At 44.8% G+C, this 27,616-nt stretch overlaps 1 protein-coding gene across 11 annotated transcripts in view; it reads left to right on the top strand.

Annotated features, from left to right (window-relative positions):
* Nucleotides 1-25,491, top strand: part of hdac4 (histone deacetylase 4) — a 259,159-nt gene extending 233,668 nt beyond the window's left edge. For all 11 annotated transcript variants that reach the window (XM_090215730.1, XM_036958951.2, XM_036958952.2 and 8 more), the window contains 4 exons: nt 7,545-7,678; nt 22,902-22,986; nt 23,456-23,591; nt 23,706-25,491. In XM_090215730.1, the coding sequence (XP_090071856.1) occupies nt 7,545-7,678; nt 22,902-22,986; nt 23,456-23,591; nt 23,706-23,745 (395 nt within the window). In that variant the 3' untranslated portion in view covers nt 23,746-25,491. The remainder of the gene's footprint in view (nt 1-7,544; nt 7,679-22,901; nt 22,987-23,455; nt 23,592-23,705) is intronic.
* Nucleotides 25,492-27,616: the final 2,125 nt, after the last annotated feature.

The following is a 27,616-nucleotide window of genomic DNA, read 5'->3' as shown; positions in this document are numbered from 1 at the left end:
CTGTCAAAGGACACCAGAAACAAAATTGTAGACCTGCACCAGGCTGGGAAGACTGAATCTGCAACAGGTAAGCAGCTTGGTTTGAATAAATCAACTGTGGGAGCAATTATTAGGAAATGGAAGACATACAAGACCACTGATAATCTCCCTCGATCTGGGGCTCCACGCAAGATCTCACCCCGTGGGGTCAAAAAGATCACAAGAACGGTGAGCAAAAATACCAGAACCACACGGGAGGACCTAGTGAATGACCTGCAGAGAGCTGGGACCAAATTAACAAAGCCTACCATCAGTGACACACTACGCCGCCAGAGACTCAAATCCTGCAGTGCCAGACGTGTCCCCCTGCTTAAGCCAGTACATGTCCAGGCCCATCTGAAGTTTGCTAGAGAGCATTTGGATTATCCAGAAGAAGATTGGGAGAATGTCATATGGTCAGATGAAACCAAAATATAACTTTTTGGTAAAAACTCAACTTGTCGTGTTTGGAGGACAAAGAATGCTGAGTTGCATCCAAAGAACACCATACCTACTGTGAAGCATGGGGGTGGAAACATCATGCTTTGGGGCTGTTTTTCTGCAAAGGGACCAGGACGACTGATCCGTGTAAAGGAAAGAATGAAAGGGGCCATGTGTCGTGAGATTTTGAGTGAAAACCTCCTTCCATCAGCAAGAGCATTGAAAATGAAACATGGCTGGGTCTTTCAGCATGACAATGATCCCAAACACACCGCCCGGGCAACGGAGGAGTGGCTTCATAAGAAGCATTTCAAGGTCCTGGAGTGGCCTAGCCAGTCTCCAGATCTCAATCCCATAGAAAATCTTTGGAGGGAGTTGAAAGTCCGTGTTGCCCAGCAACAGCCCCAAAACATCACTGCTCTAGAGGAGATCTGCATGGAGGAATGGGCCAAAATACCTGCAAAAGTGTGTGAAAACCTTGTGAAGACTTACAGAAAACATTTGACCTCTGTCATTGCCAACAAAGGGTATATAACAAAGTATTGAGATAAACTTTATACTTATTTTCCACCATAATTTGCAAATAAATTCATAAAAATCCTACAATGTGATTTTCTGGATTTTTTTTCTCATTTTGTTTGTCATAGTTGAAGTGTACCTATGATGAAAATTACAGGCCTCTCTCATCTTTTTAAGTAGGATAACTTGCACAATTGGTCGCTGACTAAATACTTTTTTGTCCCACTGTATCAAGTGGAAACGTCATAAAATACCTAAAACACCTTTCCCTGCAAAAACAGCTGTCTGTTCTGAGCTCACTGGCACAGGAATCTCTGAGAACCCGGAATAGGCTGGTTGATATAATTTGCAAGTTCGCTAGGACAGCTTTAGGCTGGACCCAGTTGATTGATTTGATACATCACCAGCAATAGCTCACGGATAGAAAGGGAGGCAGACAGTCGGAGTAGAGAGATGAATTACGATTGAAAGAACCTGCATTTTCATCAAGATATTTTCTATTTTATTTGTCAGCTTTAGGCCTATGTATTTTACTTAGTTGACGATGGAATTTTTGCCTATAGGCTATCTTTGAGTTCCATGCGTTGATTTCTTTAGCCGCCAATGGATCACGGTGTATCAATGTGTCCATATGGTAGAGAGTGTTGCTCTTGCATTAGTTGAATTTGATCTTTTTGATTTTTATCATTTTAATTCAGATTTGCATGATTGACCACGTGACAATGATTTTGAGAAACAAAAACTTGATTATTGAAATTAAACTGTTCCACAAAAATACACATTTGAAAAATCATAACTGGCGCACAGATCAGTAGAAATGGTAGGATAAATTATAAGCATCCCCAAACTTGAAACTCACACGCCACCTATGTCCTTACTACAGTATAACACTGTTACAGTCCTACCACTCCAAACATGTATTCAAGGGAGGGGAAGGTGATGAGCATTTCTGGTTGGTCATCCTGTGGGTCTCTCCCTCCTTCCTCTCTTCTCCTATGGTCATCTCACTGCTAGACTGTTGCTTTTGTTCCTTCAATTTTTTTGACTCGCCACTAGGGCTGTGGCTGTCATCCTTTTGTCATCTGCTCACTGTCATGCAAATGACTGCCAGTCTCACGGTAATTGACTGTTAATTAACATAAACACGTTTAGTATCTTCAGGCCTGATGTGCGCCCTTTGAAAACATATACATTTCAAAAAGTATAAAAAATCAGTTTACTGGGTGTACTAAACGTTAGGAACACCTACCTAATATTGAGTTTCACTCCCTTTTGCCCTCAGAACAGCCTCGATTAATCGGGGAATGGACTCTACAAGGTGTCGAACGCTTTCCACAGGGATGCTGGCCCATGTTGACTCCAATGCTTCCCACAGTTGTGTCAAGTTGGCTGGATATCCTTTGGGTGTTGTACAATTCTTGATACACACAGGAAACTGTTGAGCGTGAAAAACCCAGCAGCGTTACAGTTCTTGACAGAAACCGGTGTGCCTGGCACCTACTACCATACCCCGTTCAAAGGCACTTAAATACTTTGTCTTGCCCATTCTCCCTCTGAATGGCGCACACAAACAATCCATGTCTCAATTGTCTCAAGGCTTAAAAATCCTTCTTTAACCTATCTCCTCCCCTTCATCTACACTGATTGAATTGGATTTAACAGGCAACATCAATAAGGGATCATACATTTCACCTGGTCAGTCTGTCATGGAAATAGCAGGACTTTCTAATGTTTTGTACACTCAGTGTACACCATCACAATAAATCCATTATCTAGTTCATTTAGCAGACAATATATGCTTATAAATCCTGTGCATTATTTTATATTGTATGATTTTATAGTATGAAGAATATAATTGAACTTAGCTGAATAAAATATGAAGGATATTTTTAGGACATTCCCGAGCGAGTGCGCAAATGAAATGGCTATGCTGAGTGTAAAGTGATCATTTGAAACAGGTCTTATCCACTAGATATAGAGTTTTTTGGCAACTTTAGTTGTGAATGATACAAGACTTAGAATGTCTTAGAAGTCAAAACATACATGGGCTGCATGATGCAACTGTTGGTGATTTTGAAAAAGTCAACAGCAAAACTTGCGCTCTGTTCCTTGCCTCAGGCCCGCACAGACTGTTCTCTCATCTAGTTATATAAAATTCTCACCCATCGGACTGTTCTCAATTTAATATTGTCTTTACTAATATGTGAAATTAGTTTAGATTTAGAATGGGTCATAGGAGGAGATTACCGTCACGTGGAATTTGACTGTGGTCATGACTGCCGGTGTGACGGTAATATGGTAACCACAACAGCCCTACCCGACACCTCCCCACTTTATTGTCGACTGTCTCTTTTCATCTCTCTCTTCTTCACGGCAGTCGTTTCCTTGTCCTTTTTCTGTTTCCCTCGGTCGGTTTTTCGATACTCCTTATTGACACTTTCTGTACAATCTTGAATAGTTTAGGAGACCTTTTGCATCCCACATTCTCTGTTGTCTTTTGGGGGGTTTTTACACTAGTTTCAGACTCTTTAAATCCTTCTCTTAGAAGTAGTTTGGACAAGGAGTGGCTGCAATGTACTCAGTGTAGGTTGCATTTACTCCGGGCCCATAGATCACTTCCATGGTATGACAAATATTTTTAAAGTATGAAAATGGGGCGAACTACCCCTTTTAACTCGCTCCCTATCCTCACTGTATGTAGATTCTTTATCGTTCTCAGTTTCCCCAAAATTCTTGAGGTCTTCTTTCTTTTCCTCTTTCCCGTTCCACTTGTGGATACTTCTCTCACCATCCAGATCATTGCCATCTGCATAATGGCTTATATTTCAAATTCCATTTATTTTCTCTCCCTCAGTTTCACCATGATCCATGCATTTTTCTGGGGATCCATTTTCTTTTCTTCATCAACCTCGTTCTCTTTCCTCTTCATTTGTTTCAACACTTTCACTGCCATCAATATCTGTCCATTCTTCAACACCCTCGTTGGTCTCCCAATCCTCTCCGGGTTTTCTGTTAGTTCAATTTAACCCTTTATCTCCTTTGTCACAATGTCCTTCATTACCTCTTCACTCTTTGTATTTCCTCCTCCTCCTCCCCCTCCTCTTCATCCCCGTTCTCCTCGTCCTCGTCCTCCTCAACCCATCCACTTCCTCTTCTTCATCAACCTTTCTCACCAATTCAGTCGTTTTCTGTGTCTGTTCTCGCTCTCTTTTCTGCAGCTTCCTCTTTTACCATTCCCTTGTTTCACACTCTGTCTTTCATTCTACTGAAGGTATAACTCTTAATTTCTCTCCTCCATCCTTTGCTGATTCTTTCTTAGTCTTGCCACCTCCATCCTCTTCTCTCCTGTCTTCCTCCTCCTCTCCGGCTTGTCTCTCCCTCGCTCTCCATCTGTCCTCCTGCTTTTCACCAAGAGTTGGAGTTTGAGTGGGGCGTCTCTCGCCAGTAGCTTGCATACTCTCTGGAACCTTCTCTCCCGCTGCTCTAGGACCACCTTTTCACTGAAACAACAGTCGTCCTGACTGATGCTACTCCACTCGTTCATAGTGAATGTTATTTCTTTATGTTCTCTACTGACTGTTCACTAGATCTGATTTGGAAGTCAGGTTTGTTTCTTTAGACAAAACAAGTGGTTTGGGCGAAAGATCTCTTCTAAACTGGCTTCAAATAAAAATGCTCTAAAAATGTGGGAGAGGTTGTGTGTGTGATGTGTGTGTGATTTGTGTGTGATGTGTGTTGCTAGTTACTACCAAAGGGATGGAAAATTGGATTCTATAACCATGGTAAAAATAAATCACACGGTAGCCTACAGCATAAGCCTCAACATTAGACAACGGACCAATCACCAAATTCTAGTACTTACATTTGATCCTGACCCATTCAATGAGCACAGAGGAACAGGAAAACTGACATCGTTTTTAAGCTAGATGTATTCACGGAAAAAAACTAAGATATCATTCACCTAACCTCTAACTGCTAAACCCCTTTACCTAGCCCACTTCAGCCTCCTAGATATCATTCACCTAACCTCTAACTGCTAAACCCCTTTACCTAGCCCACTTCAGCCTCCTATGTTAGAATACCACCTTCTAGAATATCACCCCATTAAACATCACATCTCACTGTGACATCTGGCTTTGTCGCTCTCTGAGAACCTTTTGTGCAATCTCATTCATTTCTATGGTACTATGACCAACCATATTTTTCACAATATAGGCCTAACTGTTCCGGTGTATAATACCAGTCAAAAGTTTAGACACACCTACACATTCAAGGGTTTTTCTTTATTTTTACTGTTTTCTACATTGTAGAATAATAGTGAAGACAACAAAACTATGAAATAACACATATTGAATGATGTAGTAACCAAAAAAGTGTTAAACAAATGTTTTTTTTTTATATTTTAGATTTTAGATAGCCACCCTTTGCCCTGATGACAGCTTTGCACGCACTTTTGCATTCTCTCAACCAGCTTCACCTGGAATGCTTTCACAACGGTCTTGAAGGAGTTCCCACATATGCTGAGGACTTGTTGGATGCTTTTCCTTCACTCTGCGGTCCAACTCATCCCAAACCATGTCAATTGGTTTGAGGCAAGGTCATCTGATGCAGCACTCCATCGCTCTCCTTCTTGGTCAAATGGCCCTTACACAGCCTGGAGGTTTTTTGAAAAAAAAAACTGACCCTTGGCTAGTTTTGAAAAACAAATGATAGTCCCCCACTAAGCGCAATCAGGTTGGGATTGGGTATCGCTGCAGAATGCTCTGGTAACCATGCTGCTTAAGTGTGCCCCTTGAATTCTAAATAAATACTCTGTGTCTCACAAAGACACTTTGGAACCAAAAATCTCAAATTTGTACTTTCCTCCAGTCTAATGTCCATTGCTCATGTTTATTGGCCCAAGCAAGTCTCTTCTTCTTATTGGTGTCCTTTAGTTGTGGTTTCTTTGCAGCAATTCGACCACGTAGGCCTGATTCACACAGTCTCCCCTGAACAGTTTATGTTGAGATGTGTCTGTTACTAGAACTCTGTGAAGCATTTATTTGGGCTGTAATTTCTGAGGCTGATAACTCTAATGAACATCCTCTGCAGCAGAGGCAACTCTGAGTCTTCCTTTCCTGTGGCGGTGCTCATGAGAGCCAGTTTCATCATAGCGCTTGATGGTTTTTGCGACTGCACTTGAAGAAACTTTCAAAGTTCTTAAAATTTTCCAGATTGACTTAAAGTAATGATGGACTGTCGTTTCTCTTTGCTTATTTGAGCTGTTCTTGCCATAATATGGACTTGGTCTTTTACCAAATAGGGCCATCTTCTGTATAACCCTACCTTGTCACAACACAACTGATTGTCTCAAATGCATTAAGAATGAAAGAATTTCCACAAATGTGGCACACATGTTAATTGAAATGCATTCCAGGTGACTGCCTCATGAAGCTGGTTGAGAGAATGCCAAAAGTGTGCGAAGCTGTCATCAAGGCAAAGGGTGGCTACTTTGAAGAATCTCAAATGTAAAAATTATTTTGATTTGTTTAACACTTTTTTGGTTACTACATGATTCCATATGTGTCATTTCATAGTTCTGATAGTTTCTCATAGTTTCTTCCCTATTATTCTACAATGTATAAAATAGTTTTACAAAATAAAGTAAAACCCTTGAATGAGTAGATGTGTCCAAACTGTTGAGTGGTAAAGTATATCATTGTTGAGAGAAACAACATCAGACACATCAGGTAGGCCTACAGATCATATGGGAAATCTATATTACATTACATGACAAGCACTTCCTGCCTCATTTTAAGACCTCATTCTCGCACATTGTTCAGGTTCGTTAATCCCAAATTAACATTTACCTGAGCCACTCCCAGAATCTATCGAATATGTACTAGTTATATCCTTGCCATGATGGACACATCAGCATTGCCTGTCAACACTGTTGTGATGGTAATCCGCCAGTAACACCACAACCAGTCCTACTTTACCTCACATCTCCTAGCATTAATAACCATGGCACTCTTTGGTGACACACAAGCACACACACCCGCATACGATCAGATCCAACTGTAATGCCCTGTTCATGCCACAGAGCAGGAAACCTCTTACCGTCCACCTCATGTTCACAAAGCTACAGGATCAAGTTTGTTTGAAGGCGTCTGTCTTTGGCCCATGTAGAGCAGCACCGTGAGCGTGCCAGCAAAGCGCTTTCCCTAAAACCATTTCTGAGATCTCAGTCTAGAGCTGGGGCTTACAGAGAGGGGGGGTCTGAGGAGGGGTAGGGGGGGTTGAGGGTGCTATGGCGGAATGCACCCCCAGAAGATCAAACATTGGTGGCCCGAGCCAAAACACTAAGCCACATTTATTAAGATTAAATCTGTCTCGTGTTATGCATTTATCCCCCAGTAAATCTCTGGTACCTTCTCCTTCTAAAACCTAAAAGAGAAAATATGATGCAATACCCTTTTCTCCCTCCTCCCCTTACTCTCTGTCTGCATTTGTTTTGATCAGCGTCCAAGTGCCAGAGTCGCCATAGACTAACTCTAACCCCCACCTCTGGCATTTCCTGTCCCCAGGTTTCGGCTACCTGACCAGGCAGCTGATGGGGCTGGCCGGGGGACGCCTGGTACTGGCCCTGGAGGGGGGCCATGACCTCACTGCCATCTGCGATGCCTCTGAAGCCTGCGTCTCTGCTTTGCTAGGAATCGAGGTAAGAATGAGGGAGGGGTTTCTATAATTGTTGTCAATAATTTGCCACTGCACCTGTTTGGGGAGACTGTCTCTACACATTTAGTCCAATCACAGGCTCAGCCAGAGGTGTGGTGCTTAAAGGGCCTTGGCCCAATGTTTCCGCCAAGGGAGAGAGGTGGAGAGAAAGAGAGACCCTGGAACAGTGAGTTGACAGAGAGAGATGGAGAGGTGGAGAGAAAGAGAGAGTCTAGAACAGTGAGTTGACAGAGAGATGGAGAGGTAGAGAGAAAGAGAGAGTCTGGAACAGTGAGTTGACAGAGAGATGGAGAGGGGAAGAGAAAGAGAGAGTCTGGAACAGTGAGTTGACAGAGAGAGATGGAGAGGTGGAGAGAAAGAGAGAGTCTGGAACAGTGAGTTGACAGAGAGAGATGGAGAGGTGGAGAGAAAGAGAGAGTCTGGAACAGTGAGTTGACAGAGAGAGATGGAGAGGTGGAGCGAAAGAGAGAGTCTGGAACAGTGAGTTGACAGAGAGAGATGGAGAGAAAGAGAGAGTCTGGAACAGTGAGTTGACAGAGAGATGGAGAGGTAGAGTGAAAGAGAGAGTGGAACAGTGAGTTGACAGAGAGAGATGGAGAGGTGGAGAGAAAGAGAGAGTCTGGAACAGTGAGTTGACAGAGATGGAGAGGGGGAGAGAAAGAGAGCGTCTGGAACAGTGAGTTGACAGAGAGATGGAGAGGGGAAGAGAAAGAGAGAGTCTGGAACAGTGAGTTGACAGAGATGGAGAGGGGGAGAGAAAGAGAGCGTCTGGAACAGTGAGTTGACAGAGAGATGGAGAGGGGAAGAGAAAGAGAGAGTCTGGAACAGTGAGTTGACCGAGAGGTGGAGAGAAAGAGAGAGTCTGGAACAGTGAGTTGACAGAGAGAGATGGAGAGGTGGAGAGAAAGAGAGAGTCTGGAACAGTGAGTTGACAGAGAGGTGGAGAGACAGAGAGAGTCTGGAACAGTGAGTTGACAGAGAGTTGGAGCGAAAAAGAGAGTCTGGAACAGTGAGTTGACAGAGAGATGGAGAGGGGAAGAGAAAGAGAGAGTCTGGAACAGTGAGTTGACAGAGAGATGGAGAGAAAGAGAGAGTCTGGAACAGTGAGTTGACAGAGAGAGATGGAGAGGTGGAGAGAAAGAGAGAGTCTGGAACAGTGAGTTGACAGAGAGAGATGGAGAGGTGGAGCGAAAGAGAGAGTCTGGAACAGTGAGTTGACAGAGAGAGATGGAGAGAAAGAGAGAGTCTGGAACAGTGAGTTGACAGAGAGATGGAGAGGTAGAGCGAAAGAGAGAGTGGAACAGTGAGTTGACAGAGAGAGATGGAGAGGTGGAGCGAAAGAGAGAGTCTGGAACAGTGAGTTGACAGAGAGATGGAGAGGTGGAGCGAAAGAGAGAGTCTGGAACAGTGAGTTGACAGAGAGATGGAGAGGGGAAGAGAAAGAGAGAGTCTGGAACAGTGAGTTGACAGAGATGGAAAGCGGGAGAGAAAGAGAGCGTCTGGAACAGTGAGTTGACAGAGAGAGGTGGAGAGAAAGAGAGAGTCTGGAACAGTGAGTTGACAGATGGAGAGGGGAAGAGAAAGAGAGAGTCTGGAACAGTGAGTTGACAGAGATGGAGAGGGGGAGAGAAAGAGAGCGTCTGGAACAGTGAGTTGACAGAGAGATGGAGAGGGGAAGAGAAAGAGAGAGTCTGGAACAGTGAGTTGACAGAGAGGTGGAGAGAAAGAGAGAGTCTGGAACAGTGAGTTGACAGAGAGGTGGAGAGACAGAGAGAGTCTGGAACAGTGAGTTGACAGAGAGGTGGAGAGACAGAGAGAGTCTGGAACAGTGAGTTGACAGAGAGGTGGAGCGAAAGAGAGAGTCTGGAACAGTGAGTTGACAGAGAGAGATGGAGAGGGGAAGAGAAAAAGAGAGTCTGGAACAGTGAGTTGACAGAGAGATGGAGAGGTGGAGAGAAAGAGAGTCTGGAACAGTGAGTTGACAGAGAGAGATGGAGAGGTGGAGAGAAAGAGAGCGTCTGGAACATTGAGTTGACAGAGAGATGGAGAGGGGAAGAGAAAGAGAGAGTCTGGAACAGTGAGTTGACAGAGAGATGGAGAGAGAAAGAGAGAGTCTGGAACAGTGAGTTGACAGAGAGATGGAGAGGGGAAGAGAAAGAGAGAGTCTGGAACAGTGAGTTGACAGAGAGAGATGGAGAGGTGGAGAGAAAGAGAGAGTCTGGAACAGTGAGTTGACAGGGAGAGGTGGAGAGGTGGAGAGAAAGAGAGCGTCTGGAACAGTGAGTTGACAGAGAGATGGAGAGGGGAAGAGAAAGAGAGACCCTGGAACAGTGAGTTGACAGAGAGATGGAGAGGTGGAGAGAAAGAGAGAGTCTGGAACAGTGAGTTGACAGAGAGATGGAGAGGTAGAGAGAAAGAGAGAGTCTGGAACAGTGAGTTGACAGAGAGATGGAGAGGGGAAGAGAAAGAGAGAGTCTGGAACAGTGAGTTGACAGAGAGAGATGGAGAGGGGAAGAGAAAGAGAGACCCTGGAACAGTGAGTTGACAGAGAGAGATGGAGAGGGGAAGAGAAAGAGAGACCCTGGAACAGTGAGTTGACAGAGAGATGGAGAGGTGGAGAGAAAGAGAGCGTCTGGAACAGTGAGTTGACAGAGAGATGGAGAGGGGAAGAGAAAGAGAGAGTCTGGAACAGTGAGTTGACAGAGAGATGGAGAGAGAAAGAGAGAGTCTGGAACAGTGAGTTGACAGAGAGATGGAGAGGGGAAGAGAAAGAGAGAGTCTGGAACAGTGAGTTGACAGAGAGAGATGGAGAGGTGGAGAGAAAGAGAGAGTCTGGAACAGTGAGTTGACAGGGAGAGGTGGAGAGGTGGAGAGAAAGAGAGCGTCTGGAACAGTGAGTTGACAGAGAGATGGAGAGGGGAAGAGAAAGAGAGAGTCTGGAACAGTGAGTTGACAGAGAGATGGAGAGAGAAAGAGAGAGTCTGGAACAGTGAGTTGACAGAGAGATGGAGAGGGGAAGAGAAAGAGAGAGTCTGGAACAGTGAGTTGACAGAGAGAGATGGAGAGGTGGAGAGAAAGAGAGAGTCTGGAACAGTGAGTTGACAGAGAGATGGAGAGGTGGAGAGAAAGAGAGAGTCTGGAACAGTGAGTTGACAGAGAGAGATGGAGAGGTGGAGAGAAAGAGAGAGTCTGGAACAGTGAGTTGACAGAGAGATGGAGAGAGAAAGAGAGAGTCTGGAACAGTGAGTTGACAGAGAGATGGAGAGGGGAAGAGAAAGAGAGAGTCTGGAACAGTGAGTTGACAGAGAGAGATGGAGAGGGGAAGAGAAAGAGAGACCCTGGAACAGTGAGTTGACAGAGAGATGGAGAGGTGGAGAGAAAGAGAGAGTCTGGAACAGTGAGTTGACAGAGAGATGGAGAGGTAGAGAGAAAGAGAGAGTCTGGAACAGTGAGTTGACAGAGAGATGGAGAGGTGGAGAGAAAGAGAGAGTCTGGAACAGTGAGTTGACAGAGAGATGGAGAGGTGGAGAGAAAGAGAGAGTCTGGAACAGTGAGTTGAGAGATGGAGGCACCCTGTTTTTTATTCTGCATCCTCTCTCTTTCTCTCCATCCCTTATTAATCTATTGTTTCTCTCTCTCTCTGTCCCCAACGCCCAATGTGGGAGGATCCCATGGCCAGTGGCCAAGGAGAAGGGAGGAAGTAACAAGCTTTAAATTGTACAATCTGAGGTTAATTGTGGGAGTGTGTAGGCTGGGCCTGGAGCTGAACAAACTCTCTGACAGCGTCCCAAATAGCACCCTATTTCGTATGTAGTGCACGATAGGGACCATGGCGTCCTATATAAATAATGAATAATCGCACTTGAAATAAACTGACGTATTAAAAGACAATAAATGGGTTGGCCAGTGCTGACCCTTGGCTAGTGCTGACCCTTGGCTAGTGCTGACCCTTGGGTAGCGCTGACCCTTGGCCAGTGCTGACCCTTGGCTAGTGCTGACCCTTGGCCAGTGCTGACCCTTGGCTAGTGCTGACCCTTGGCCAGTGCTGACCCTTGGCTAGTGCTGACCCTTGGCTAGTGCTGACCCTTGGGTAGCGCTGACCCTTGGCCAGTGCTGACCCTTGGCTAGTGCTGACCCTTGGCTAGTGCTGACCCTTGGCTAGTGCTGACCCTTGGCTAGTGCTGACCCTTGGGTAGCACACACAGATGAAGTGCTGATGTAATGTCTAAAACCGAGGGGGCGCAGTGGTCAGAGGCTGATAAAAGTGAATTTCCAGGCCCCTGAGTCCTGCGTTTGTATAAACTTAATTTATTCTGAGCAAGTGACCACCTCTAAGTGTTGCTGCAGACCGACCCAGGCCACAAACACACACCCTCTGCGTGTTTTCTGTCATTGGGACATGGGTGGTGTCCCAAACAGCACCCTGTTCCCCATATAGTGCACTACTTTTAACATGGGCCCTATAGTGCACTGTGTAGGGAATGGGGTGCCTTTTGGTACACAGACAAGGAGATAACCTGCTGAAGTCGTTAGCCAGTTAGCCCAGTGCGACTTTAAAACCTCCATTAACGAGGTGCGTGGGGCTATATCTCGTAATGTACTGCCTCTTATTAAGCACCAATACATTCACCCACACCTCACTCTAATAGTGCACCAAAGAGTGGTATGTACTCTAAATGTTTTGTTATGGTTGGAAACCTCATACTTACAGTGCCTTGCGAAAGTATTCGGCCCCCTTGAACTTTGCAACCTTTTGCCACATTTCAGGCTTCAAACATAAAGATATAAAACTGTATTTTTTTGTGAAGAATCAACAACAAGAGGGACACAATCATGAAGTGGAACGACATTTATTGGATATTTAAAACTTTTTTAACAAATCAAAAACTGAAAAATTGGGCGTGCAAAATTATTCAGCCCCCTTAAGTTAATACTTTGTAGCGCCACCTTTTGCTGCGATTACAGCTGTAAGTCGCTTGGGGTATGTCTCTATCAGTTTTGCACATCGAGAGACATTTCGGAATTACCTTATAAGCTCAACAGAATGGGTAGCAAATTTGGAGGCACCGCTTGGATTTCTTTTCATGTGCTCACCGGCTAATTGTTCACATTTCTGGAGTAATGAGTGAGAGACATTGGAAGAGTAGCTAGCTGGCTAACCATGAAGATAAGGATGCACATGTATGATGAATAGTCATGCTCACTGTTAGTATTGCCCTAGATGCTGGTGAAGTTGAGTATAGATAGAGGATACGGCTAGGAAGAGATAGCGAGGTCAGGTTAGACTGGACTGGCTGATAAGAGGCCTTGGTGCCTGTGTTATTCCAGTCCTCCCTCCAGACAAGGCAGTAAATAAGCTCTTGGAACCATAAAAGACCGGATGGCTCCGCTCCAATGTGGATCTTGGGCCCGATGCAAAACAAACAGAACAATAACGCTGGATCACGCTAATAAAACGTGGTCACTGCTACCAGCCGCCCCAGACAAAGAGAAAGCAGCGACCAACAGGCGACCGCGCCCCAAACGGGTTGCAGCTTCGATTCAGAGTGACCGGGACAAGCTGGGCGCGGATGAGAGGCCGACTGAAACATGGTTAAATGTGGTCAAACTGTTCTGAACCCACCAAAGAAACCTCAATGCCTGAAGGGGAATTTAAGCTGCACAGTGGACCAACGTCAACCTGTCAGAAGAACTACAATCTTAACAGCTCTGAGCTGGATCGCCAAAGTTCCTTTAATTTACCACTGAGGGTTATGGCTTGGTTTAATATATGGAGCCATGAAGGAGGGTAGAGAAAGGGGGGAAGAAGAGGAACAAGGGCAGGCTACTCCTGAAAGGATTGGGGCTAAGAAGGTTTCAGGTTTCAGTAGCCAGGAGAGAAGGCTGTTTTGGGGGTCGATGGGTGAGCAAGGCGGGGAGTCTGGAAGTCGAAAAAGAGGCACCAGCCCTGGCCCCATAGGGCTCCCTTCTCGCCCTTCTCTCCAGGACCCCGTCACCAGCCCACATCTGAAAGCTCTTACCCTCACACCTCTCACGACAGGGTCACCAACAGGCCCAGAGAGATCGGAGAATCAAAGGAAATTGGGGAATCATTCGAAGTCGGGGGAGGAAGCTATTGTCATAAACCAGCAAGCTCCAGGGTTTGAGTTTCACTCCGGACGTTGGGCAAGTGGAAAAATGCAGAGCCAGGAACACACGTGAAACGCCACATTACCATTGATAAGGAGTTGGAACACACGGCTCATTAGTCGCCTTTGACTGCCCATGAGCCGCCGCCGTATTTAGACACTGGTGATTGGCCAAACCCGCTGTGTTTTTCATTGCCTCTTCTCATTGGGAAGCCCAGCCAGTCTTTGAACAAGTGCAGATCAGTCCCTCGTTAGTGTGATGGCCGGTTCAACAAGTCTTAACGGCACAAGAAGGAGAACACAAGGCAGGGGAGACAATAACAGATAAAAGTTAAAATGTCTCTAATCAAAATGGCAGGAAGCAAGTGTTTTATCAGTCTTTGCATAAGGCCCAGTGTAATGGAGATGGAATGCGGCGCAATGACTCTCGCCAGCGGCGATTTGATGAGGCAGATAGAGAGGAACGGGGTTGTGTGTATTTGTGGATGCGTGTGTTAGGTAGTGATGAAGGGGTAATGAGCCAGTCAGCTAGTCTACTGCTTTATTTGTTTGTCACGTCACAGAAGCAGGGCTTTCAGTTATGTTATTCAAGCAAACGCGACTAAAATGCATTACCAAAAAAATTCATTGGTCTCTCATTGGCCTAAGAATACGATCTCAAATGTAGAAATACTAGGAGTTTAAATAAGTTCACAATCAGGGCCAAACCTCTGGATTGGGTTTACAGCCCCACCGCCTCCCGTGTGATCGTAGTCTGTGCATCGAGCGTTTTACTGGCCACTCCACAGTGAGAAACATATTCCCCCGTTTTATTGGCAGGTTAAGACAAGCTTTGCTTTAATGAGCATTGGGTTCCCTTTGAAAGTGGCTCGGATTAGGTTGGGGGAAAAAAACTGATACAAATTGGTGAATGGACTATACAGGCCTTTTTTTACTTCACCGTTTGAGTGCGTAATCGCCAAAGCCTCTCTAGTTAAATTTCTCATGAATGATGCATTGGCGACGATGCTAGTCAACTCTGACCTCGTGACTAATTGAGTGTAGTGTGCAAACAGATGTTGCGCCCTCTCATCCAAATTGTGGTCGTTAGCAATTATTTGATAAACAACAGGCTAATACGCTAATTGTTGCCAGTCGCCGATGAGGTCATCCTCTGTGCTTACCCTCTAGCTACATTAAGCATGGTCCGTTTTTGTCTTTCTCTGGCTTTGGCGTTTCACCCTCTTTAGCGAACGGAAATATAACAATGCAGCAAGAAAGGTCACCTGCTCTGCTCGATAATTAGTTAGCTCGTTCAATTAGCATATAACGTAATCAACGGGTGTCAGTGGTCGATCCAACGTTCATGCAAAACAAACAAAAAACAATAGATGCCTTGTGTCTTGAGTCTGCTGAACAAGTCAAATTCCTCCCACCAGTGTTATGGTTTCACTGCCTTCCCCAGAATGTTTTTTTTTTTCATTCCGGGGCCACATTCCTTCAGAGCCTCTGGTTCGTGTGGTGTCTCGAATTTGTTGGCTTCCCCCTCATGCGTTTGAATGCTTGGATTTACACAATGCAGGCACCATCTTCCAATAAAAGCTATTCTCTCGCTCTCTGTTGGAAAAAGTTGATGGTTTTCTTGCTGTGAAGATAGAGAAGAGGGAGGATAGGGAGGATGGGGGGGGGGGTTAGAAACTCAAATAAAGGCCTTGCATCACTGTGGATGCCGCGGGGAGCGCCGTGTGTGTCATACCTGCCAGATAGGCCCGGAGAGTGCTGACAAGAGCCATTAAAGTTTACAGCTGCCCGTCAAGCTGACAGACAGACAGTCCCCCGAGCCCCCCAGCCTGGCCCCATGTGGGGACCCCCTCCCTGGTTACGGTGCCAGGCCAGTCTGGAGGCAGCGGGTCTCTGGGGGTAGTGGTGGGGCAGGGGAAGAGGGAAAGAGGGGGGTGGGGGGGGGGGGGAGATGACTTGGCTGGTAGGGACCGGAGATGAACACAAACACAATAGGGGGCGTAGACAAACACACACACACACATTTGTGGATCTTGGCTCACTATTGTAAAAATGTATTTCTCCAACTTTAACAAAAGGAAAAAGAAGGATGAGTAATAGGGAACTCACTCAGCAGTATTTCAAGGATCCCTTAGGGTGACCATATCAAACAAAGCAACAGCACAAATGATGCAGCGGTCAGCCCCCCTTGTGCCAATCATTTTGTAAAAGCCGGATCTCTATGACAAGACACATCATTCGTCAAAACCGATTTCATCGTGGGGGACAACTAGCAGTTATCTGACAAGGGCAATGATTGGACTGTACCAAATCAGCAGTATTAGTGGGGTCCTTGAAGACCATTGATATCAGAGCAGTGTGAATATGGATGATATACAGATACAGTGCCTTGCGAAAGTATTCGGCCCCCTTGAACTTTGCGACCTTTTGCCACATTTCAGGCTTCAAACATAAAGATATAAAACTGTATTTTTTTGTGAAGAATCAACAACAAGTGGGACACAATCATGAAGTGGAACGACATTTTCAAACTTTTTTAACAAATCAAAAACTGAAAAATTGGGCGTGCAAAATGATTCAGCCCCTTTACTTTCAGTGCAGCAAACTCTCTCCAGAAGTTCAGTGAGGATCTCTGAATGATCCAATGTTGACCTAATTGACTGATGATGATAAATACAATCCACCTGTGTGTAATCAAGTCTCCGTATAAATGCACCTGCACTGTGATAGTCTCAGAGGTCCGTTAAAAGCGCAGAGAGCATCATGAAGAACAAGGAACACACCAGGCAGGTCCGAGCTACTGTTGTGAAGAAGTTTAAAGCCGGATTTGGATACAAAAAGATTTCCCAAGCTTTAAACATCCCAAGGAGCACTGTGCAAGGGATAATATTGAAATGGAAGGAGTATCAGACCACTGCAAATCTACCAAGACCTGGCCGTCCCTCTAAACTTTCAGCTCATACAAGGAGAAGATTGATCAGAGATGCAGCCAAGAGGCCCATGATCACTCTGGATGAACTGCAGAGATCTACAGCTGAGGTGGGAGACTCTGTCCATAGGACAACAATCAGTCGTATATTGCACAAATCTGGCCTTTATGGAAGAGTGGCAAGAAGAAAGACATTTCTTAAAGATATCCATAAAAAGTGTCGTTTAAAGTTTGCCACAAGCCACCTGGGAGACACACCAAACATGTGGAAGAAGGTGCTCTGGTCAGATGAAACCAAAATTGAACTTTTTGGCAACAATGCAAAACGTTATGTTTGGCGTAAAAGCAACACAGCTCATCACCCTGAACACACCATCCCCACTGTCAAACATGGTGGTGGCAGCATCATGGTTTGGGCCTGCTTTTCTTCAGCAAGGACAGGGAAGATGGTTAAAATTGATGGGAAGATGGATGGAGCCAAATACAGGACCATTCTGGAAGAAAACCTGATGGAGTCTGCAAAAGACCTGAGACTGGGACGGAGATTTGTCTTCCAACAAGACAATGATCCAAAACATAAAGCAAAATCTACAATGGAATGGTTCAAAAATAAACATATCCAGGTGTTAGAATGGCCAAGTCAAAGTCCAGACCTGAATCCAATCGAGAATCTGTGGAAAGAACTGAAAACTGCTGTTCACAAATGCTCTCCATCCAACCTCACTGAGCTCGAGCTGTTTTGCAAGGAGGAATGGGAAAAAATGTCAGTCTCTCGATGTGCAAAACTGATAGAGACATACCCCAAGCGACTTACAGCTGTAATCGCAGCAAAAGGTGGCGCTACAAAGTATTAACTTAAGGGGGCTGAATAATTTTGCACGCCCAATTTTTCAGTTTTTGATTTGTTAAAAAAGTTTGAAATATCCAATAAATGTCGTTCCACTTCATGATTGTGTCCCACTTGTTGTTGATTCTTCACAAAAAAATACAGTTTTATATCTTTATGTTTGAAGCCTGAAATGTGGCAAAAGGTCGCAAAGTTCAAGGGGGCCGAATACTTTCGCACGGCACTGTATTAATACTGTGAAAACAGTTTTTCTGTAGGGGTGCTTTGAGAGGGAACTCCTTCTGTTTGGTGGGTCACTTAGGACCTGGTGTGAATGACCCCCAAAGTGAACAAAGTCCTCTGTTGTCTCTTATGCACATGTGTGTGTTGGACAGCCCCCAGACCTTGATCTTAGTACAGACACACAGTTTCGCGTTTCCTCTAAAGCCGCTGAAATTGCGTTGCAGCCATCCATGTGCACCACTGCTGTGCCGCTCAAGGGAGTGATTGATAGGGTATTGGTGTGTGTGGGGAAGTGTGTGCGCATGTGTTTTGTACAGTACCCCAAACCATTCTGTGATTCTATGTGTGCGGGTCTGCTGTTTGTTCACCCGCACCCACGGGCAATTGCTAATAACCCATCCGCAACTATCCGACTATATGTGATAAAGTATAAATCTGGGAGCCGCACTCGATCCTAACCTACAAATATAGAAAATGCGCTGTTCAGTCAAAGATAGATACATGCAGCTTCTCTTCTGTTGCCCTGGAAGACTAAATCAAGTTTGCTCACCAGAAAATGTGTCACACATCGATATAATGAATGCTTCGACCTTGTTGACGTCGGTAAAGTTTTCTCATTCATCTCTGCTTCTCTCGCACAGCAAAGACATTTAGGGACCGGGGAGAAAACGCAAAAAAAACTGGAAAAAATGTCTCTGTTTGTCCCTAAACGGTTTTCAGGGAATTGCTGTGAAAATGACCCGACATGTTTCTGATAAGATTTCGCTTTGGCTTGCATATTTTATGTGTTTGAAAAACTTAGCAGCTTTTATGATGCTGATAACGATTGCACGTTTACAGATGTCCCCTAACCGCGCATTCATTCTCTCAAGATGCTAAAATAAAATAGTGTTCCTCCACTCCTGTTCCCGAGTTCAGATGTACACTTGGTGTATCATTTTACTGAAAGAACTGCTTCTTTTTGCATTTCCCTTGACGTGCCATATTTTAAGTCCCCCGTCTTGTGACTGTCAAATTTGTGTAGCGCCTCAATCATCGCACATAACATCTTTCCCAAATATGAGGCTACTGTTCTGGCCCCTCTCTTTAATTTCAACTCTCCGTTTCACAGCTTTCTCTTATTGAACGAAACTCCGACATGGTTAACTTTTCCTGCCCAAGTTCCCTAAAGGTGATTGGCGTGTGTTTGGTGCACGTACACTTAGGCCAAGAAGCTTAGGCTTACGCACTTAATGGCAGATCAAAATAAGGAAATTAAAAACCTCAATGTAGCCTTTAGATATGAATTGCACAAGAATGATACATTTATGGCTTTTTTTTTATGATTTGTTTTCTCTTTATTCAAACCGCCCACCCCCACCCTGCCCTTCATCCTCACTATATTTCATGAGCCTAAACCCACCTGCGGATTATTGCGTCAACACGCGCATCACTGGTGTGTGCGGCTGTGTGTGCGTGTACTTGTGCATATGTGCATGCTTGTGTATGTGTGTGTATAATGCAGCTTGTCGTGCCACAGCCAGGTTTAAAGTATCCCTCTCTCTAGACTGGCCTCTCCCTTCACACTCCTCATCCCCTCCTCACCCTCTATTTGTTTTAATTAAAACAAAAATTCCAGCTTGGGCCGAACGGAACCGACCGGCGATCCCTTTTTCCTCTCCTCTCTTCTGACATTCTCTTCTTCTAATGTTTCAAGCCTTTTTCTACCTCCTCCTCCTCCTCCACTTTCTTTTCAGCAAGGTTATGCTAAGGCAAAAAGACGTCTGTGTGCCTATATTTCGTCCAGTGTTTATACATGGAAGTATTTGGGTCTTTATTTTAATGGTTCTGCTCACAAGGGGGTAAAGAAATGCAGCACACACAGTGAGCCAGAGGAAAATGTAATCATTCCGGATTGGAAAAGCAGGTTTGGGAATGCCCTGTTTCCTTCGTCTGATTCTCCTAACACTCAGAGTATCCCTGTGTGTGTGTGTGTGTGTGTGTGTGTGTGTGTGTGTGTGTGTGTGTGTGTGTGTGTGTGTGTGTGTGTGTGTGTGTGTGTGTGTGTGTGTGTGTGTGTGTGCGCGCCTCAAGTGAAATTAAATGTTATTGGTCACATGCGCGAATACAACAGCTGTAGACTTTACAGTGAAATGCTTACTTATGAGCCCATGTCCAACAATGCATAGTTAAAAAGTAAGACAAATATTAGCTGAATAAAAGCACAAGTAGACATAAGTAACACAATAACAACGATATATACAAAGAGTATCGGTACCAAGTCAATGTGCAGTGTTACGAGGTAGTTGAGGTAATACAGTATACATGTAGGTAGGGGTAAAAGTGATCAGGATATATAATAAACAATCAATCAGGATATATAACAATCAGGATACATAATAAACAGAGTAGCAGGTGTGTGTGTGTGTGTGTGTGTGTGTGTGTGTGTGTGTGTGTGTGTGTGTGTGTGTGTGTGTGTGTGTGTGTGTGTGTGTGTGTCAGTGTAACGTGTGATTGTGCATAGAGCCAGTACAAGGGAGTGTAAAACAAGTACAATTGTTTTTTTAAATCTGTAATAAAGGGAGTCAATGTCAATAGTCGAAGTAGCCATTTGATGAACTGTTCAGCAGTCTTATGGCTTGGGGGTAGAATCTGTTCAGGTGCCTCTTTGTTCCAGACTTGGCGCTCCGGTACTGCTTGTTGTGTGGTACCAGATACAACAGTCTATGACTTGGGTGGCTGGAGTCTTTGACAATTTTCAAGGTCTTCCTCCGACACCGCCTGTCATAGAGGTCCTGGGTGACAGGGAGTTAGTCCCAGGTGATGTATTAGGCTGTACACACTACCCTGTGTAGCGCCTTACATTCAGATGCCGAGCAGTTGCAATACCAATCGGTGATGCAGCCAGTCAAGATGCTCTCAATGGTGCAGCTGTTGAGGGGCCATGCCAAATCTTTTCAGCCTCCTGAGTTGGAAGAGGTGTTGTCGTGCCCTCTTCACGACTGTGTTGGTGTGTTGGCACCAATGTAGGTCCTTAGTGACGTGGACACCGAGGAACTTGAAGCTCTCATCGTCGGTGATCAGGCCTACCACCGTCGTGTCATCAGCAAACTTAATGATGGTGTTGGAATCATGCCCGCCCACGCAGTCATGGGTGAAAAGGGAGTAAAGGAGGGGATTTAGCACCCCTTGTTGAGGGTCACCGTGGTTGATTCGATGTCACCTACCCTCAACACCTGGGGACAGCCCGTCAGGATGTCCAGGATCCAGTTGCAGAGGGAGGTGTTCAGTCCCAGGGTCCTTAGCTTAGTAATGAGCTTAGTAATGAGCCATGACCTTTCAAAGCATTTCATGGCTACAGATGTGAGTGCTACAGGGGGTAGTCATTTCGACAGGTTGCCTTGGCGTTCTTAGACACAGGGACTATGGTAGTTTGCTTGAAACATATAGGTATTACAGACTGGGTAAGGGAGAGGTTAAAAAGGTCAGTGAAGACACTTGCCAGCTGGTCAGCAGATGCTTCCTGGTAATTGGTCTGGCCCTATGGCCTTGTGAATGTTCACCTGTTTTAAGATCTTAATACGGAGAGCGTGATCATAGCTGTCCGGAACAGCTCGTGCTCTCGCACATGGTTCAGTGTTGTTTGGCTTGAAGTGTGCATAGAATGCATTTAGCTCATCTAGTAGGGTGCGTCACTGGGCAGCACTCAGCTGGGTTTTCCTTTGTATTCCGTAATAGTTTGCAAGCCCTGCCACATCCGACAAGCGTCAGAGCCGGTGTAGTAGGATTCGATGTTAGTCCTATATTGATATTTTGCCTGTTTGATGGTTCGTCGGAGGGTGTAGCGGGATTTCTTATAAGCGTCCGGATTAGTATCCTGTTCCTTGAAAGCGGCAGCTCTAGCCTTTAGCTCAGTGCAGATGTTGCCTGTAATCCAAGCATCTGGTTGGGATATGTACGTATTGTCATTGTGGGGACCGATGCACTTATTAATGAAGCCAGTGACTGATGTGGTAAACTCCTCAATGCCATCGGATAAATCCCGGAACATATTCCAGTCTGTGCTAGCAAAACAGCCCTGTGCCACCATCAATTTGTGGTGGTGAATAGTCAGCTACAAAAAATACAGATGAAAACTTTCTTGGTAAATAGTATGGTCTGCAGCTTATCATGAGGTTTTCTAACTCAGGCGAGCGGAACCTCGAGGCTTCCTTAATATTAGAGATTGCGCACCAGCTGTTATTAATAAAGAGGCACACACCACCACCCCTGATCTTACCGGACTCTGCCGTTCTGTCCTGCCAATGCATACAAAAACTAGCTAGATGTACAGTACATTATCAATGTCCTTGTTCAGCCATGACTCAGAGAAGCATAGTATATTACAGTTCTTCATGTCCTGTTGATGGGATAGTCTCGAATGAAGCTCATCCAGTTTATTCTCCAGCGATTGTACATTTGCCAATAGAAAAGAGGGTAGAGGCGATTTATTCATTCGCCGCCGTAGTCTTACCAGGTGGCCTGTGCGCCAGCCTCTATAGCTCCGTCTTCAAGTGCCTGGTCCGGGATATTCAATATGTCTTTCACCTCCGACTCATTGAAGTAGAAGTCCTCGTCCAAATCGAGGTTAGTGATAGGCTGTTCTGATGTCTAGAAGCTCTTTTCAGTCATAGGAAATGATTAAACATTACGTTTTTTTTAAATAAGCACACAAAAAATTACACAAAATAGCACAATTGGTCAGGAGCCCGTAAAAAGACTGCTATTCCCTCCGGCGCCATTCTCTCGTGTGTGTGTGTGTGTGTGCGCACTGTATGTGTGTGTGTAAAGTGGGACCCAGCACAAAGCACACATTGTAGCCTGTGGTGTAGAGTGGCTCCTCGAGTGGGAGGCTGCAGTTCATCTGTGAGCCTTTTTTGTTATTGAATCAAATTGTTCTCCACCGCTGGACTGGCTGGGTGATTCAACACTGGGCAGAGGTCCCCAGTCAGAAGTAGTCATCCCCGGGGGGGGATCTTTAGATCTTCCGTTTTTCTGGTTCTGCTATCGCCGTGTTGTTTCTAACCTGTCACTCACTCCTGTGTGTGTGTTGTCCGTCCAGTTGGATCCTATCCCTGAGGAGGTGATGCAGCAGAGGCCCAACCCCAACGCTGTCCACTCCATGGAGAAGGTGCTGGAGGAACATGGTGTGTGACCCTTTACTCTACTCACACGGGAAACAGTCCCACTCACAGTAGAGCTGGGACGATAAACCCAAAATGATTTTAACGATCACTTGGCGAGAAATGTAAAGTTAGAAATGAAATACGTTTTCTAATATGGGTGATTGTTAATGGGACAATTGATGGCTACAACCATCAAACTAGTAGTAGTAGTTTCAAAAAGTATAACTGTGGAGCACATTAATGTTATAAACGGATTCTATTTATCGTTATCGCATCAATTGAGCCAATTTATTGCAATATGGATTTATTTTGGTTCATATTTCCCAGCTCCAAGCTACAATACAACCAGCAAATGATTTTGTCATTTGATTTGCCAGCGTGCATTTACCACAGCAGCACTCAGCCCTGGATAACAGACGTTGTTTGACATCTTGTCCAGTTGCTCTATGTAATAATCACCTTTTCACCTTTGTCCTGTCGTGTGTTGTAGGTAAATACTGGCGATCTCTGCAGCGCGGGGCCTCCACACTGGGCCACTCTCTGAGCGAGGCTCGTCAGTGTGAGACGGAGGAGGCCGAGACCGTCACTGCCATGGCCTCTCTCTCTGTGGCCAACAAGCAGAGGAGGTACGTCTCTCCCAAGGCGGTGTGTGTGTGTGTGTGTGTGCGACGACGGTCTATGGTTGTATAGAGTATGGTTGTGCTGTTTGTGACACGTGTCATTGTCCTGTCTTTCTCCAGGAGCGAAGAGGAGCCTATGGAGGAGGAGGTGCCTCTGTAAAGGGATGACCACGCCCCCTTTACCATTCAGACACCCATTTAGTCCTCAGCCAACCACTAACCTCCGTTTGAATTTGACCCCAATCCTTGGCCCCTCCCACGCCCTGTCTAGAAGGCACATCAGCCCCGGGGGGGGACAGGGGACAATGTTGAGCGGTTACGAAACGGAAACAGAAGACGACACTATCTCGCTCGTCCGGAGTGGACGGACTAAATGGCCGCCGATATGTTGTACTGTCTCTATGTAAGGAGGCAGAACACAAGGAGCCTCGGGTTGCCAGGTTTCTTCGGATCTTTACTTCAGGACCAGTGGGATCTAAGGTGACCTTGAGTGTCCATGCTTTTTTTGTAACAGACACACTCTCTGTCTGAAGTACCACTCCAGACACCGAATTTCTAAGTTAGCACTCTTCTTTCATTTTTCTTTATGTCGTTTGTTCCTTTTTCCTCTCACTGAAAAACAGCAACAGCGCCCTATGATATAATTCCGACACTGTTTACGAACTTTCAGTCGTTACCATTCACAAAAGACTTTGAGAAAAGAGAGACGCCGCAGGGCTTGCTGAAATTTCTGGCCAACTTTTTGTTTGGCGAAAGCAGACATTTTTTTTGTGTTGCAAGATGGGTACAAAGCGAGGAAGAGAGAGAGAGCACGATGGACGTGTGACCAGGTCTTCTGGTTCGAGATGACAGACAGTAAAAAGACTGAGTTTGTGCCTTTTTTTCCCAGCCTGGTGGATTCTACGATGAACTCACGACGAAGAGCTTTGCCTTAAATGAGTTTTCGAGGGGAGAGAGGTGCCCTCCTCTCGCCCTCACACCTCATCCCCTTATGTTGTGGCGAGACTGGAAATACCAGCACGATGGCACATAGACAGAAGGCCCTTGGCATGTTTACCCTGAATTCCCTGTAGCCCACTGTCCCATCCCTGTTCCCTTTGACCTCGTCGTAACCCCTTTTACTGTCATTTAGAAGGTAGTTGCCATGCTACACAGGGACTAACATGGTTAGTCTTTTTCAGTGGAACTGAATGGTTGAATCAACGGTTGAAACATCAGCCAATGATGTAGCGAGCTGGTATATAAACCCTTAACCAAATACACGGCACCTCTTCGAAAGAGTTAGCTAGCATGCACTGTAGTCTGCACTAGAGAGACTTGCCATCTTAAACGAGAATGCTGTTCAAAAATGGTAGTAGGTAAGGCAAGAAATCAAGCCAAAGCGTGACACTGCTATCAGCGCAATAGTCAGGATCCACGTAAGTATTGTAAGCTTATAAGACAGATTTTACTATCATGACTTTACATTCAAGGTTGTTCTCGGTGAGGGAATTAGAACAGTTGCCCCATTTTTGTTAACTTTCACCCCTCACCTTTCAAAACGTTCTAATGTCACAACGTTCAGACGATCTTACAGTCATTTAGGGGCAGTAGATACAACGAGCCGTTCTTTTGGCGTTTTGTTCACACAAAAAAAAAACATGTGTCTTTGTTACCATGGTGACAGAGCAATTAGACGGACATACCACCTCTGTGAGTTTTCGGAGAGGAGCAAGTGTCAGGTGCTAGCGAACAGGTTCATGCATGTGCGTGTGTACGTGAGTGTCACGTCGCAATCCAGTAAACAAACTCTTTATACACTCAGACACAGTTGTCATAGCTACTGCTAGGAGTGTTTGGGGTTTTTTTTGGTACAGGAAAGTGTATTCAATCTTGTGTGAGACACATTAAATAACTGTATATACAATACATTTGCACGCATGCTGTCCAAAAACTTTCTTACCACACACAGTTGACTTTGTTCTCAAACACCTATAGTGCAGAATATGGAGAATGAATGATATAGTGATCCATATACGGTGTATTGAACAACCACACCCCCAACTCATGTTTAGCCTCTGGGCAACTACCTTCTACATTATTCCATTGAAGTCATAATCACTTGTTTCTACTTTTGGTAAAGGAGGAAGAACTGGGGAAGATTGATGTTGTTTCTGCATTGATCTTTCTTCCGGATTTTTCCAACGCAGTTGTTTTGATGACTACTTCATTTGTGTGGTTTTTACCAATATTTTTGGGTATTTTTTTATTTGTTTTCGTTTTTGTCCTTGTTGTCTTTTGAAGTGGACTTCTGTGTCTCTGGTTTCTGTACTTTTCATTTGTATTCCTGTTGTTTTTGTATTATTTTCAGTTTTTTCTCTCTGTTACACTTTCTACAGTTGACTTGGTCTCACGACCAAGTGAGAGTTCAGTTCCTTTTCATGGCAAAAGGATCTGGGGTTGTAAGGGGAGGGATGGAGAGAGATGGGGGGGGGGGGGGGGTGGAATTGCAAATATTTCTACTTTGTATAATGATTCCAACAATTGTGTATTTACTATACTGTCTGTTCATAGTAGATTTATATATGACAAAAAAAATCTAAAAGTATATTATATATTATAACATATTACAATCTTGTTTTGGGAGGGAAAAAAGTTAGTATTGCAAGGTGATTTGCTCATGTTTCATTCGCTGGTCTGGTTTGGCACTTCCTGGTGTTGCAGAGGGCACTGTTCATTATTCCTGGATGCCTTGGCTGAGGGTTCAGTACAGTAGCATCCCATTTGTTTCTTTACAGTGTACACCACTGACTTAGGCTCTATTCATACTTGACACTACATAGAAAAGTTGAAAGGTTGTTCCCAAACAAGGGACAAGTCACTTGTTTCTGGAGCTCTGATGTCTCCTCCATGAAAACACTGACAAGCATGAGTTTACAGTGCGAAGACCACTGGTATTGCGCACACTTACATAGATAAAATGTTCTGACCAACAACCAAACACTTTTAACTGTGTTTGTAAAACCTTCTCTATATTATCTATTAAATGATGTGTAATTCAGTAGGGTTTGCCTTGGAATGACATGATAATTACACAAGGGTTGCCCTGTAATGACTAAACACTATAAGCCCAAGGGTCATAGTTAACCCATCAATAGTTCCCCTCTCACCCTTTAACCTCACCCATCCTGCCCAAACCGCCCCTCTCCTTTGACGGCTGTAGAAGATGACTAGTGAGGTCAAGGGTCATCTCAATGGACCCAGTCTCATCCAAGGGGGCAGACTACGAGTTAAAAGTCCAGTCTGCGTCTCAATTGTGGTTGCCGTTATTGTATTTGGGGCCTTTTTATAAGCTATCATCCAGAGCTCTCCCAGGATGCTTGGAAACACCAGTCACAGCAATGGCCGCCATGGCTTAGTCACTTGTATTCAAACAATATTTTTTAAAGGGACTATATACTGTCTGGTTATCAGCGTGTCCAGATAGTCATTTGAACATGATCTTAATCATGCTCAACAAAATACATTCCAATTTGTTTTGTTTTTAATTGTTTTATCATGGGGCATTTTCTTCTTCTTCTCCTCCAAACCAGGCCTGAGGATTGTCTGTGGTTTATTAGAAGGGCCTGGTTGTTGGGTTACTGCACTCTTCCACCACCTCTGTAACATATCTGCATGGTTTGTGTGTCTGCATGCCTGTCTCTGTCCCTGTAACATATCTGCACAAGGAAAGAGCACTGAATGGACAGAAGTACGTTTTTTTTACAACAACATCGGGATTTGAGAACGAGAGCATGATGTGGGAACTCGTTCTTTTGCTCCTCTGTTTTTTTCTTTCTTCCCGGGAGCGACGATGAGGAAGAACGATGCTCCCTGTTGGTCTGACAGATATGCTTTTTACCTGTGAAAATGTTCAACAACAAATTGAATGACTTTGAATATTTCACAACATCTCTATCTAGCACTTGTGACATACAGACAATGGATTTTATTGTATTTATGTAGAAAAACTGTTTTAGGGAAACTAAAGACAGGGGACAACTGCATAGACC

The sequence above is a fragment of the Oncorhynchus mykiss genome, chromosome 22 (assembly GCF_057628025.1).
Source record: "Oncorhynchus mykiss isolate SJ-2025 chromosome 22, ASM5762802v1, whole genome shotgun sequence".
NCBI lineage: Eukaryota > Metazoa > Chordata > Actinopteri > Salmoniformes > Salmonidae > Oncorhynchus > Oncorhynchus mykiss.
This window is presented reverse-complemented; position numbering and strand designations above follow the sequence as displayed.